A 12,564-nucleotide genomic window follows, 5' to 3' on the forward strand; every position below is an offset into this window, starting at 1 on the left:
CACTGTGACGTAAAATTTAATGCCTGGTAAAGCTGCCACAAGGGCTATTTTGGGAGTCAGGAGCCCTGAGCTTTAGTCCAGGCTCCTGCCAGATGGACTATCTGACGTTGCAAGTCACCTCCCTGCTCTGAGCCTCAGTTTCCCATTCTGTTAAATGAAAGAGGCAGATATCGAGTGGTCTCACAGGACCCTCTAAGCGGGAACCCTCCACAAATCTGAGAACTGCTTAGTGGAGAATATGCGTGTGATGGTGCTGACTCTGCCCTGCTGGGTCCAGGAAGGGCCGCGTCTCTGAACAGACAGCAGGTACGGGGTGGGGGAGCAGGCTACGGGGGCCCCCAACCTGTGTGGAGAAACTGTAGGTTACAAGGCAGCCCTCTTGCATGTGGCTCCTTAGAGACAGAATCTGGGTCAGAAGGGCCACTTGTCTGAGCCCATGTGACATTCCTTCCTTTCTCATAGACAAGTTAAAAATTAGCAATAATCCTTAGAAGGCCAGATCCTGAAACCCATCCACGTCACCAGGGGCTCTCCAGGGGCTGGTGGAGGAGCCACGAGAGGCTCCCTGAGCTGGGCAGAGGGTACCCACCTGGCTGAAGGAGTCCAGACTGACCCCGTTGTCGATGAGGAAGCGTCGCACTTCCTGGACGAGCTGGGTCTCCCCCAGGGCCACGCGCACGGCCACGCTGCCCTTGGTCTCCTGTGGGAGACAGGAAAGGTGGCCCCTGTCAGCTGTGGGGTGGTGACAAGTTTGCCCTCCTGTCCCCAGTAGTCTGGGAAGATGATGTGTGTGGACACGGATCCCGCTGACGCCCTTCACCTTCCTGCGCTGATCTAACGCCCCACGGCTCTGGTTCCCATGTCTCTTACAGCAGGTCAGAGACCCCAGGGGTCCCCCTGCCCCCTCCCCAATCAGCCGTAGGGGTCTTTGCTGCCCCCCGAAAGGCCGAGCTCATGCTCACCCCAGGGCTACAGCTTGATGGCCCTTACCCCACTCTCCCTCTAGCCATTTAGTGGCTGCTTGGAGCAAATGTCACTCTGCTGACCTAGCCCACCCTCACGGTGACACCCTATCCCCCTTGCTGACTTTACTGTTCTTTGCAGCCAGCGGGCCTGCCACATTGCACCTCTGCTAATGTGCCAGCGTCCTCCACTAGAAGGCACTAGCAGAACATGCCTGTTTCCATTCTGGGCGCTGCTGCGTCCCCAGGGCTCAGAGTACTGGTGGGATCTAGAGTGGGTGCAGCTCCCGCAGCTGGCCCAGGTGTAGAGCTGTGCCACCCAGTGTGGTGCTGCGAGCCACTGCGCACCTGAAAAGCAGCACGTCCAAGTGTTCTCAGTGTAAAGCACATGCTAAACTTAGTGAGGAAAAAAGTAATATAAAGTAGCTTGCAAATTTTTTTATATTGTGCGTATGTTGAAATGATACTATTTTGGACATACAGAGTTAAAAGAAATATGTTGTTATTAATTTCACTGACTCTTTTTTGCTTTTTTAAAATGCAGCCATTAGGGCATTTCCAGTTACACATGTGGCTTGCACTCCATTTCCACTGGACAGCGCTGACCTCGAGTGCCCCGGGACAAGGGGTGAACAACAACGGGTTAAAGAACTTATGGGCCAAATCCACGCGCATCCTCTGTTGACTGCGTGAAAAACACTCCCGGCTTTTGCCTGAGAGGTACTCAGTCCCTGTCTAATTCCAGATACATTTGGTTTAAAAGGAGATATGTGGATACAAAAGAACAAAGTATTTTTATACTTTGTATACAATGTACAAAGCACCTTATACAAAGTATACTTTGCACTCTATGTAAATCACACTGTATACAAAGTATACTTTGCACTCTATGTAAATCACACTTTATACAAAGTATACTTTGCACTCTATGTAAACCACACTTTATACAAAGTATACTTTGCACTCTATGTAAACCACACTTTATACAAAGTATACTTTTCACTCTATGTAAACCACACTTTATACAAAGTATACTTTGCACACACTTTATACAAAGTATACTTTGCACTCTATGTAAACCACACTTTATACAAAGTATACCTCGCACTTTATGTAAACCACATTTTATACAAAGTATACTTTGCACTTTATGTAAATTATACTTTACACAAAGTATACTTTTAAAAAAGTATCCTTTTATAGAAATACAAAGTGTCAAAGGATACAAAGCAACAGACATGCAGGAGGAAAAAGTCTAGAGCTCAAACCTATGACATAAGGACTACAGTTAATAATATTGCTTTGTACTCAAGATTTTTGCTAAAAGTAGATTTTAGGGGCTCTCACTACAAAAGAAAGGGCAACTGTGAGGTGACAGGTATGTTAGTTTGCTGAACTATAGTAACCATTTCACTATACCTAGCTCAAACGTCACATTGTATACCTTATATGCAATAATTTTTTTAAAGGTACATGATGTGGAGGGGGAGAAAAAGTCAGAAGGACCGAGGTTACACTAGGGAGAGGAGGGACAGAGCCCAGGGACTTCTCCCCTGGCCTCAGAGATCTGGGCTACCCAGGCCGAGGAAATGGATGGGACGCCCCATGGAAAGGCATGTGATGTGCTTCGGGGTGAGGGTACCGGAGTTGGGCAGACCTGGCATCCTCCCACCTCTGGCCTTTTGCAGGTCTGAAACCCTGGGCAAGTTCTTTGTGTTGCTGGGCCTTGGTTTCTTCATCTGGACAGAGGGGACATAAGAGCCCCTACTCCACAGACCTGTTTGAGGAGTGCCACGTACTAATGCTTGTGGCACAGCTGAGTCAAGGAACATCACCTGTCAACATCATTGCCATCACATACTCTGGGGTGACTTCCCGCTGTGGCATGAGAAGCCAGAGCTGGAGTCTGGGTGGGGCAGGTTCCAGGGGGAGGGCTGGAAGAGAGTCTGCCCCCATTCCAGAGGCCTCTGGGAGGGCCCAAGAGGACACACATGACTTCAGCCTTGGAGGCCCTGGTCTGCAGATGACTCCCCTCACACCTATTCTTCCTCCCCTTCGGCTCAGAGCTGGGGGGGAAGGGACGGGTTCTCACTCACATGGTCAAACACTTGACTCTTGGTGGCATTGTACTTCTGTGCAATGGCATCAGCCACAGCATTCGGCCCCATGAACAGCGTGTTCCAGTTGTGAGAGCTGAGAAGCAGAACAGGGAGATCAGACAGCTGCTGAATGAGGGAGATACTTTTCCAGATGCAAAACCTATTAGAAATGTACTCATCGCCCTGCCTTTCTACGTTCCCCCTGAGCTAAGCACCCAGGGCCCGAAGACAGTAAGAGCGATGATGACATTAGCAATCCCTAACATTGAGATGTGTTCCTCTGCGTCAAGGACCAAGCACTTGGCATACATTAACTCATTTAAACCTCACAACACCACGAGAGTAAGGCACGACTATTACTCTTCCCACTTCACAGATGGCCCAGGAAGGTCATGGACTAAACTCGTCAGAAGGAGTCAGAGAACCCAGACAGCTTGGGAAGTGGGGAGAGGTGGGTAGAAGCTTGGGGCTGGGGCTCTGGGACACCAGTGGGCAGCAAGGACCTGGAGCTGCTGGCTTTGTCCTTGGCCTCCTTCTTCTTCTTGTAAGATGACGACCCTGGGGCGCTGGCATCCTCACTGGCTTCCTTCTTGATGGTGGACGGCAGCACGTGGAGCATCCTGCCCTGCAGGGGATGAGAGGAAGGCAGTAAACCAAAGCCCTGCCCTCAAGTGGGTGCGGGGGCAGCTGCTTCCACGTCCTGCTGGAGGATGTCGGCTTCTGCCCTGAGTACGCTAGGCCTGGTGCTGAGATCCTGGCTGGAGTGCAGGGGGTCAGGTAGAATGACCACATGTCCACTCTCTCCCACCTGACACAGGGACCCGACACTGTGATGGGGCCATATGACAAAGCCACACAAACAAAACTTCAATCAGTTTATAAATGCATCCCTCAAACATCTCTCAAACCTGCGTGCCATCCTGCCCCTCCCGGCACAGGTAAGCGAGAACATGAGCTCTGAGTGGGCAGAAGTCAAGTCTGGCCTGGCGGCCACCAGGCATTCAATAAATCATGAATGAATTAATGAGAAAAAGGAGAAAACGAGATGAGGTAGCCAGGGGCTCAAGGACGCATGCTAAGCACGTTATCTGGTGACTCTGGGAAAAAAAAGAAAAGAGTTTTTCACACTCTTCTGGCCATTACAATATGCCCACGTCAACATTCCTTTCTTGCTCACTCCTCTTCCAAGGTGATATTTCTGGAGATGGAGGGCAAATTTATTCATCCAGCAAATATTTTTGGAGTGCCTACTACATGCCAGACACCTGCCCTCCTGGAACTTCTTACTCTCTAGTAGCTGCTACGTGAGGTAGCAGCTTGGCATGCCATGATATGTTGCTTTAGACATGAAATACGGACACCTGTGTGTACACACACACACACACACACACACACACACACACACACACGTCCTTTCCTGACCACGCGAGCCCAGTGGCCTTCCAACAGCCCATGAGTAACCTCACCTGGAACACCTGGCCGTCCACCCCTGCGTAGGCCTTCACGGCGTGCTCAGGGAACATGAAGGTGACGAAGGCAAAGCCCTTGGGTTTCTTGGTCAGGCTGTCGATCGGGTAGTGGAGCTCAGACAGGGGCCCTGAGGACAGGAGAAGTGTCAGTCTCCTGCGGGCGGGGGCTGAGTGCTGGGTGACTAAAGTGCTGGACACTAATCTGGCCCTAATGGCTAAGCGCACTGCTGCTGTGGGTCGGCTGTGGCCACTTGGCCCCAGGGAGGAACGTGACAAGCGCCGGCCATGAACCAACCCCAAGGTGGCAGGTGTCACTTCACAGTCCCCTATGTGTCTATCCTGAGAGCAGAGGCACATCCTGGGCGGGATCCTGGCTGCAACACCCACTGCATGTGCAGCCCACCTCTCACGAGTCACTGGGCCTCCGTGTGCCTCAGTCTTCTCATCTGTGAAATGGCACAGTAAGAGCACCCACCTTCTAGGACAGCAGTGAGGGGTGACTGCATCAGTATGTGTATAGGGCACTCACAGAGCCTGCTACAGTTCGTGCCACAGAAGTGTCTTCTATTACACCAGCCTGCATGGACAGCTGTGGCAAGTGGGACAGCAGAGGACACAGGCTTGGCAGTTAGGCCAGATGGCCTGATGGCAGGTCCCTCTCAGGGAGTCCTTGTCCCACAAAAGGGTCCACACTGGGTGCTCAACCTCCCTCTTGGATCCTCTGAGGCCCACAGCTGGCCTCCAAATAGACATGGGGAGACACGGGGGGCTCTCAGAGTGTCAAGATCTTCCATTCTAAACTCTCCCTTCCTTCCCTTCAACAACTGTGTCCCCATAAACAAACGCAGCCCTGCGTAACCAGAGCATGCTTCGAGCACTTAGCCTGAGAAATAGCCACAGCAACAATACTAACCCTCACGCTATCGAGTCTAGTTGGATGCTCAGTTTGGGTAAGACTTGAGATGATTAAGACTCGAGAAACCCTGTGTAGACGTATTCACGCCTGTACAGTTACTGAATTTCAAATATTGAGTACCAAGAGTTTGGACAGCAAAGAATATCTCAGAAACATATAACCAAATCTTTTCTGAGTTTAGAGAGTGAGAGAGTTTGAGACCAGATGGCAAAAGATGCCTGCAATGCTACCTTTTAGTGCCTGCCCTGAGATCCCCTCACAGTTCCTGTCACTGAATCCTCATGGCAGCCCAGGGACAGTTAGTTCAATTTTACAGATGAGAAACCTGAGAGCAAGCAGGTGGAGGCGTCTACAGACTGGGACTTGAACCCAGGGTGTCTGAGTCGGAGCCCGGCTCTTGCGGCGCTGTGCTAGCCGTGCAGGCAGTAGGCCCCACCCCGTGCCTACCGAATGCGGAGAAGAGCTTTTCCAGGTCCTCCTCGGTGCTGGAGTAAGGCAGGTTTCGGACAAACAGCCTCCCGGAGTCAGCCAGGTCCTCTTCCTCCTCGTTCTCCCCGAGCGTCCGGCCCTGCCAGGGTTTGGCACTATTCTTCGGGGCACCCTTGGCCGTGGGGGCACTTTTTTCCCTGAACACCTCGATGTAGCGTCCACCTGCGTGAAGAGAGGACTCAGGGCTCTGGGGGGAGGCCTGGAACTTGCCGGCAACTCCAAACTCTCTCCGCCGCCTTCCGGATGCCACGGCCAAGGCCAAGATGACAGCGTCTGACACTGGTCTGTAACCGGGCAGCAGCCTGGGCCAGTGCTGGGCTGAACTGGAAGGCCCCGATCTCACTCGTCCTGCCAGTTCGCCTTCAACCCTGGGGACAGCTTGCCTGGGCCACCCCAGACTCAGTGACACATCCTCTAAATTCTGCGGCACATTCTCTGGCACCATTCATCACTTTGCCCTGGGAAAGGTCTTATGTGACAGCCCAACCCGGGACACCTACCTGCTGAGGAACCACGGTTTACACCTGTGTGCCTGGCTACGGTGCAATCATCACTGTCTCCTGCACGTGCATCCCTAGGTGCTCGATAAACTCCTACCTCCTCCTTGCTAAGGAGCTCCTGAGTGCTCCCATGTTTCCTGACATAACTCACACCTTCACTAGGGGGAGTGATGTGAGTCACCTGTCCATGCCAGGGGTTGGGCCAAGATTGCATCCTTGGGTATCAATCACAGAATCTCCCAACTCAGGGAATTTGCACTTGCAGTTCCCTCTACCGAACATCCTGCCCAGACAACCAGAGCCTGCCTCCTCAGCTCCAGGTCCTGTCCCACCGCTGCCTCTCAGTGAGGCCCCAGTAGACGCGATCCTGTCCTCCCCAGGTCCCTTGCCTGCTCTTATGTGCCCACAGCAGGGACCATGCATTTGCTCACGTATTTGATTGTCACCTGTCTCCCCCATGTAAATTTGCTCGAGGTCAGCTCCAGGAGGGCAGGGACTCTGGTCTGTTTGCTCACTGCTGGGTCCTTAGTGCCTAGCACAGTGTCTGCACAGAGCAGACACTCGACACGTGTGGAATACACCAAGGGAGGAACAAGCCCTGTGACTGCTCAGAGATGGAACTGGCCGGGCCTTCCTTACCCATGTATTCCCTGTTGCATTTCAGAGCTTTCTTCACTTCCTCTTCGCTGCTGAAATCCACAAAGATGTACCCTGCGAGAGGACAATGACAAAGGTATAATCTGTAGGATGTGCAGGTACCCTTGTGGGAGTCACAGAGAACACCAGACTGTGCTAGGTGCAGAAAGTGGGGGAGAAACCTGTATCCTTGAAAATCTCTGAAATACAAACAGTCTTCCTCCCTTCCTGCCTTTCTCCCACCTACAGCCACATTTCCTTCTGCAGGAAGCATGTAGACCCCAGCCTGGCTTTGTGCACGATGACACTGGACGCCAGGAGTCAGAGGCACAGGAAGCCTCGCTGCCTCCCCGCCTGCCTCACCCCCACACCAACCTGAGCAGTGCCTACTCCATGGCATCCTCTGCAGAAGTGCCCGTGGTGGCTGCGTGGTGACCCAGCTCAGCATGGGAGGGGCTGTCTCCACCACCACTCTGCCCCTCAGCGCCCAAGGCCCCAACTTGCACAGAAACAAGCACACGGGGGAGTCTTTCCTCAAGTGTGGGGGGCCTCCACGTCCTGACCTCATTGGGCCTCAATCCCATGAGGCAGCAGGGCAGGGGCTGCCCCCCTGCTTTTCTGGAACAGTAAGTAACGTGTCTAAGGACACATGGCTAACAGGGGGCAACGTCCATCACTTGGTCAAATCCCGTTTCAGCCCAACAGGTAAGCCCTTGGGAATACGTGAGGGACAGGGTGGGGGTTGGGAGGAGAGAGAAACACAGGTGAAAACTCCATCCCTACCAACCAGGCTGAAAGAGGCAGGGAGAAGAAACAGAGCCTTGTCCTGACCACTTTAACCACATCCACAGAAATGAGCACCGCAAACAGGGGAAAAATGTTGCCCTTAGAGCTTCTCCCTTTTCCCTCGTTCAAGTGCCCCGACCTTCCATCCTTCCCACCCAGAAACATTCCAGCCTTACCTGTCTTGTTCCCATGAACATTTCTCACTATGCGAATGGCCACAGGTTTCAGGGGTGCCAAGAATTCCACAACATTTTTCTGTTAAGAAGAAAAGATTTTTTCCCCTTCATGAAACCAATAATCATGAGTAATGTCACCATGAACATTTTAAGGCATTGTTTCTGATTTTTCCCCTAAGTACCTTTTAAATATACTTGGAGTTAAATCTGGCTTTTGTCATTTCTCATTAACGCATGAATATTTGGGGTTTGGGTCTTAATTTTGCAAGTAGCCGCCCAGTGTTTTTTGTTTAGTTTTTAACTAAAGCATGTGATTTTCTGCATGGTTGGTACGAAGAGCATTCTGACTCAAAATGAACAGATAACTCAGATAGTTTAGTACAACCTACATGCTTGCCATTCTGAAATTTGATAAGTTGTATTTCAAAAATTTGTAAATATACAGACTACCCAAAAAGATGAACACCTTGAGTGAAACAAGAGCAAAAGGTATGATCGGTGAAAGGTATTCCAAAACAGAAGATACGTGTGATTCAAAAATATGAAAAGATGATTGATCTTACTAAAAATTTAAAATATAAATTGAAAGGAAATACTGTTTTTGCCTGTCATATTGATGAAGAGTAAGACGTTAATAATACCCAGGGTTGAGGGCAGTGGGCACGCTCGTACCTGTTGGAGGGAGTATAAACTAGCAATGCTTCCAGGGGCAAGGGACACTCTGGGTCAATGACTTAGAAGTGTGCATGTGTATGCTTGCACAGAACATCTGGGGCAAAGACCAGCAAACTGTGGTCCACAGGCCAATTATTGCCATAGCCTGCAAGCTAAGAATGGTTTTTCACTTTTCAAAAAGAAAAAGAAGACGAATGTGTGATAGTGACTATATGGTTTACAAAGCCTAAAATATTTACTATCTGCCCTCTACAGAAAGAGTCTGCTGACCTCTGATTGCAAGGAATTGTATTATTATTTATTTATAGCAGCATGAAATTAGAAATAACCCCTATGTCCCAATTTAGAGGCTTGGGTAGGTACATCAAAATGTATCCCGATTAAGGAATAGCTTGCAACATAAAAAATGACGTTGTAGCAGAGAATATATTCAATATTCAAAGATGTTTATGACATATGGTGATGAGAGGAAAAAAAGGTTTCCAAATAGTTCCTATTATAGGATTGCTTTTGAAAAATAAAAGACAGAGGTTAATGTTTATACACAAAAAAGTCAAAGAAGATACACCCCAAATGTATTAGCGGATGTAAGTATGGTGGGTAGGGTTGTCCCAGTGTGCCTGGGACACTCAGTCCCTGTATCTGAAGTCATTGGACCCGCAGTAATCACACTCGCAGCCTGGCACCACATCTGGCTAGCACCCCTCTCACTCTCAACTTGCTGAGGATAATTTATGTAGTCATCCCAGTGATAGCTAACTTTTACATGCTTCTTTTTATTTAGCCACATTTTTAAAAAATTTCTATACTGAACTGCTATTACTTTCACAAGGAGGGAAATTAATAGTGTTCTTTGCTGTTGTAGACCCAGAGTCAGTAAATGACAGCCCATGGGCCAAATCTGGCCCCCAGCCTGTTTTTGTAAATAAAGTTTTATTGGAACGCAGCCTTGTCTATTCATTTACCTATTGTCAGAGACTGCTTCCCCTCTGTAACAGCAGGGTGAGTAGTCGTGACAGAGACCATACCGACCACAAAGCCTTAAATATTTATCATCTCCCCTCCTTTTTTTAAAACAGAAAGTTTGCCATTGCTGTAGGTATCAGTGTATAAAATCAGTCTTCTGTCTTGGTATAGCCATCCCTGTCTCCTGACCCCGGCAATGCCTGAGATCTTACGTATCAGCCTATTTGGCCCCAATTCTTTCTTATTCATGTCCTCAATAGCCCCTCACACCCCCACGAAGCAAAGGCTCCTGGCATCCCTACTCTTGTCTCCTGCTCCCAGGGGGATTCTCGGCCCTGGCCCTCAGTTAGCACGTACCTCTGTGACGTTGAACGGGGCTCCTCGCAGCTTCACGGTGTGTGGGGTGGTGGGTTCCCTCTGGTTTGCTAGTTTCTCTGACTGAATGATCACAAAGAACAGAAATGGCCACATGAGTGCCCTGGCACAGGTGCAGGAGGTGGCAGACAGGACATCTCCGTGCTGGAGGAGGCGGCTGCTACCAGGGGAGCCGGGGGAGTGCTGGCAGGTATCTGTGCCTGCAGTGCACGGACAGGCTGGCCAGGGGTGGAGGTGGGAGCTGCCGCGCTTCCACTGGCACCTGAGATGAGGGCTGGAACCAGAGCCTGGCGGCCCAAGGGCATGCTAACAGGGGCCCCAGGGCTACAAGGAGGGACAGAGGGGAAAGGAATACAGTGGTATTTGCTACCACTGATTTAGGGCCCACCTGTGCCAGACACTGTGCCAAGCATTTTGCACATGCCACCGTCCTACCTATTGTCCTATCTTTAAAACAATCCCATCGGGATATGGGTTCAGGATCTTTTCCCATAATTCTGGAATCCAAATAGCTCTGAAAAACCTAAGTTTTTGGTAACTCCTTTGGCAACATAAACCTGCCCTAGCTTGATCTAATTTCCCAGCAAAGCCTGCCCTGAGCTGACGTGAGCCAACTTACAGCTTACACCTATCCCATGCAGAGCAAGTGGTCATTTCTGGTTTCACCACAGAAATATTAACATGCTTGAGCATGGGGTGCTGCCCCACACCTGCTGGGGTACTGTGTTACGGAGCGTTACCTTCCTGAAATCCGAAGGTCTCAATTCCACCGTACACTTAGCCGTGGGGGTTCTAAAACCAGCGGCAGAAGCCAGTGCTACCACGAGTGTCATTTTACAGGCGAGAATTAGAGGCTTGCAGGAAGCAAAGTATCTCACCCAAGGTCCAACGGCCCCTGAATGTCAGAGCTGGGATGTGAACCCATAAGCTCGCTGACTTCACCACACTCCACTACCTCTCTGAAATATACATTTTTTTTGGAAAAAAGGACGGTGTGTGGTAATTAGAAGCGGCAGAAAAAGAAAGGAAGATGAAGGAAGAAGAAAGAAGATGAACTCTCCCTTCCTCTCCTTTGAAAACACAGGCTGGGCAGGGGAAGAGCTGATCCTTCCAGGAGGCCTTGTGGGGAGATGAGAAAATGGGGACCCAGACGACGTGTCAAACTGCCCTGTCTCTGAAGCAGAGGGGACTCCTAGGTGGGAGGCGAGACGGTTGTCCTCGAGGGTGGCACCCACGTTTACAATCTAGACTCCAACTCCAGAGCCCGCAGGCTGGGTCTGAGTCCTGACATCACCCTTCCCCCCGTGACCTTGGCAAGTCACTTCCCTTCTCCAGGCCTGTTTCGTCCTCCCTCCGCGCCCCCCAGGCGCACACACCTCGGCTCTGGCCTCCGGGGCTTTCTTGGTCCCGCAGGGCGCCCCTGGCTCTTGGCCGGCTCCTCCGCCCCATCTCTCCCGCAGGGCTGGGGCGGCAGAGGACTCCTCTTCCTCGGCCTCACTCCCTTCGTCACAGTTCACCGCTTCGTCTTCACTCTCCTCCTCCTCCTCCGAGGAAGAGGACGACTCGGCCTTCACCATCTTGGATTTCAGGTAATCCATGTCCGACAGCTCCTTCTGCACGGCTGCCTTCGGTTCAGGGCCTTCTTCCTCTGCAAAAACAGGGAGGCTGGATCAGTGGCCGCTGTGAGCAACCCAGAGACGCCCCCTAGCGAGTGGCAGTAACGATGTGTCACTGTGCGGATGCCACGCCCACCATGACCAGGGCCCAGTGCCCAACAGCCCCTAGATAAGCCACACCAGATGGGGCGAAGCTACTGCAGTTTTGATATTCCATGTGCCACATGTGGAGGGCCCCTGGCTCCCTGCCACCAGCCCTGTCCACCCAATCCATTCTTTACCCTGCAGCCCCCAGGACGCTTTTGAGAGTATGCACACGATCATCCTTCTCTGCTTAACACTTCCAGTGGTTTCCAGAACTCAGGTGACTGGCCTCCTCCGCCTCAAGGCTGAGTGGGCTCCTAGCTTCTCCTTCTACCCGTCTTTCTGTTCCAGCCACCTTGACCCACGCCCAGCCCCTCAAGCCCACACACTTCCCTTTCCTCTGTGTCTTTGCAATGCTGTTCCCTTGCCTGGAACCCCCTTCCTCTCCCGTCCCTTATGGTGTCTCACCAAGAGTCCTTTGGATCAGAGCACAGAAACTTTACCAGGCGTAACACTCATCATGTTAAATGCACATCCCCTCGCCTTCACACCAAAACAGACTCCCAACTCTTGACTCCAGCACTTCCCATTCTGTGCTGCAACTGCTCGCTTGCCCCAGTCCCCTCCACACTGCAAGCCCCTCTGAGGACAAAGGCTCTTCCCTCCCCTTCCCTGCTGACTCTCCCACCCCCTTCCCTGCCTTCTTTCGGCAGCACTTGCCACCAGATGACACAGGGGCCAACCGTGTGCTTATGTGCTTACTGTTTCTCTCCCCCTCCAGAGAGGGGGGCAGGGATTCCTCTGTCTTTTGCTCA

General features: G+C 51.3%; 1 protein-coding gene across 2 annotated transcripts in view; it reads right to left on the bottom strand.

Moving 5' to 3' along the window:
• The window catches only part of RBM19 (RNA binding motif protein 19), a 137,595-nt gene that overhangs the window by 118,179 nt on the left and 6,852 nt on the right, over positions 1-12,564 (bottom strand). Inside the window, exons 6-14 of one of the 2 annotated variants that reach the window (XM_012663563.1) lie at positions 11,426-11,697; positions 10,032-10,112; positions 8,034-8,112; positions 7,075-7,146; positions 5,894-6,097; positions 4,528-4,658; positions 3,565-3,686; positions 3,059-3,155; positions 590-700 (exon numbers count right to left, since the gene is read on the bottom strand). In XM_012663563.1, coding sequence (XP_012519017.1) covers positions 590-700; positions 3,059-3,155; positions 3,565-3,686; positions 4,528-4,658; positions 5,894-6,097; positions 7,075-7,146; positions 8,034-8,112; positions 10,032-10,112; positions 11,426-11,697 — 1,169 coding nt within the window. The remainder of the gene's footprint in view (positions 1-589; positions 701-3,058; positions 3,156-3,564; positions 3,687-4,527; positions 4,659-5,893; positions 6,098-7,074; positions 7,147-8,033; positions 8,113-10,031; positions 10,113-11,425; positions 11,698-12,564) is intronic. The other variant, XM_012663564.1, reaches the window with a different exon arrangement.

This window comes from Propithecus coquereli, unplaced genomic scaffold (genome assembly GCF_000956105.1).
Source record: "Propithecus coquereli isolate 6110/MARCELLA unplaced genomic scaffold, Pcoq_1.0 Scaffold81, whole genome shotgun sequence".
NCBI lineage: Eukaryota > Metazoa > Chordata > Mammalia > Primates > Indriidae > Propithecus > Propithecus coquereli.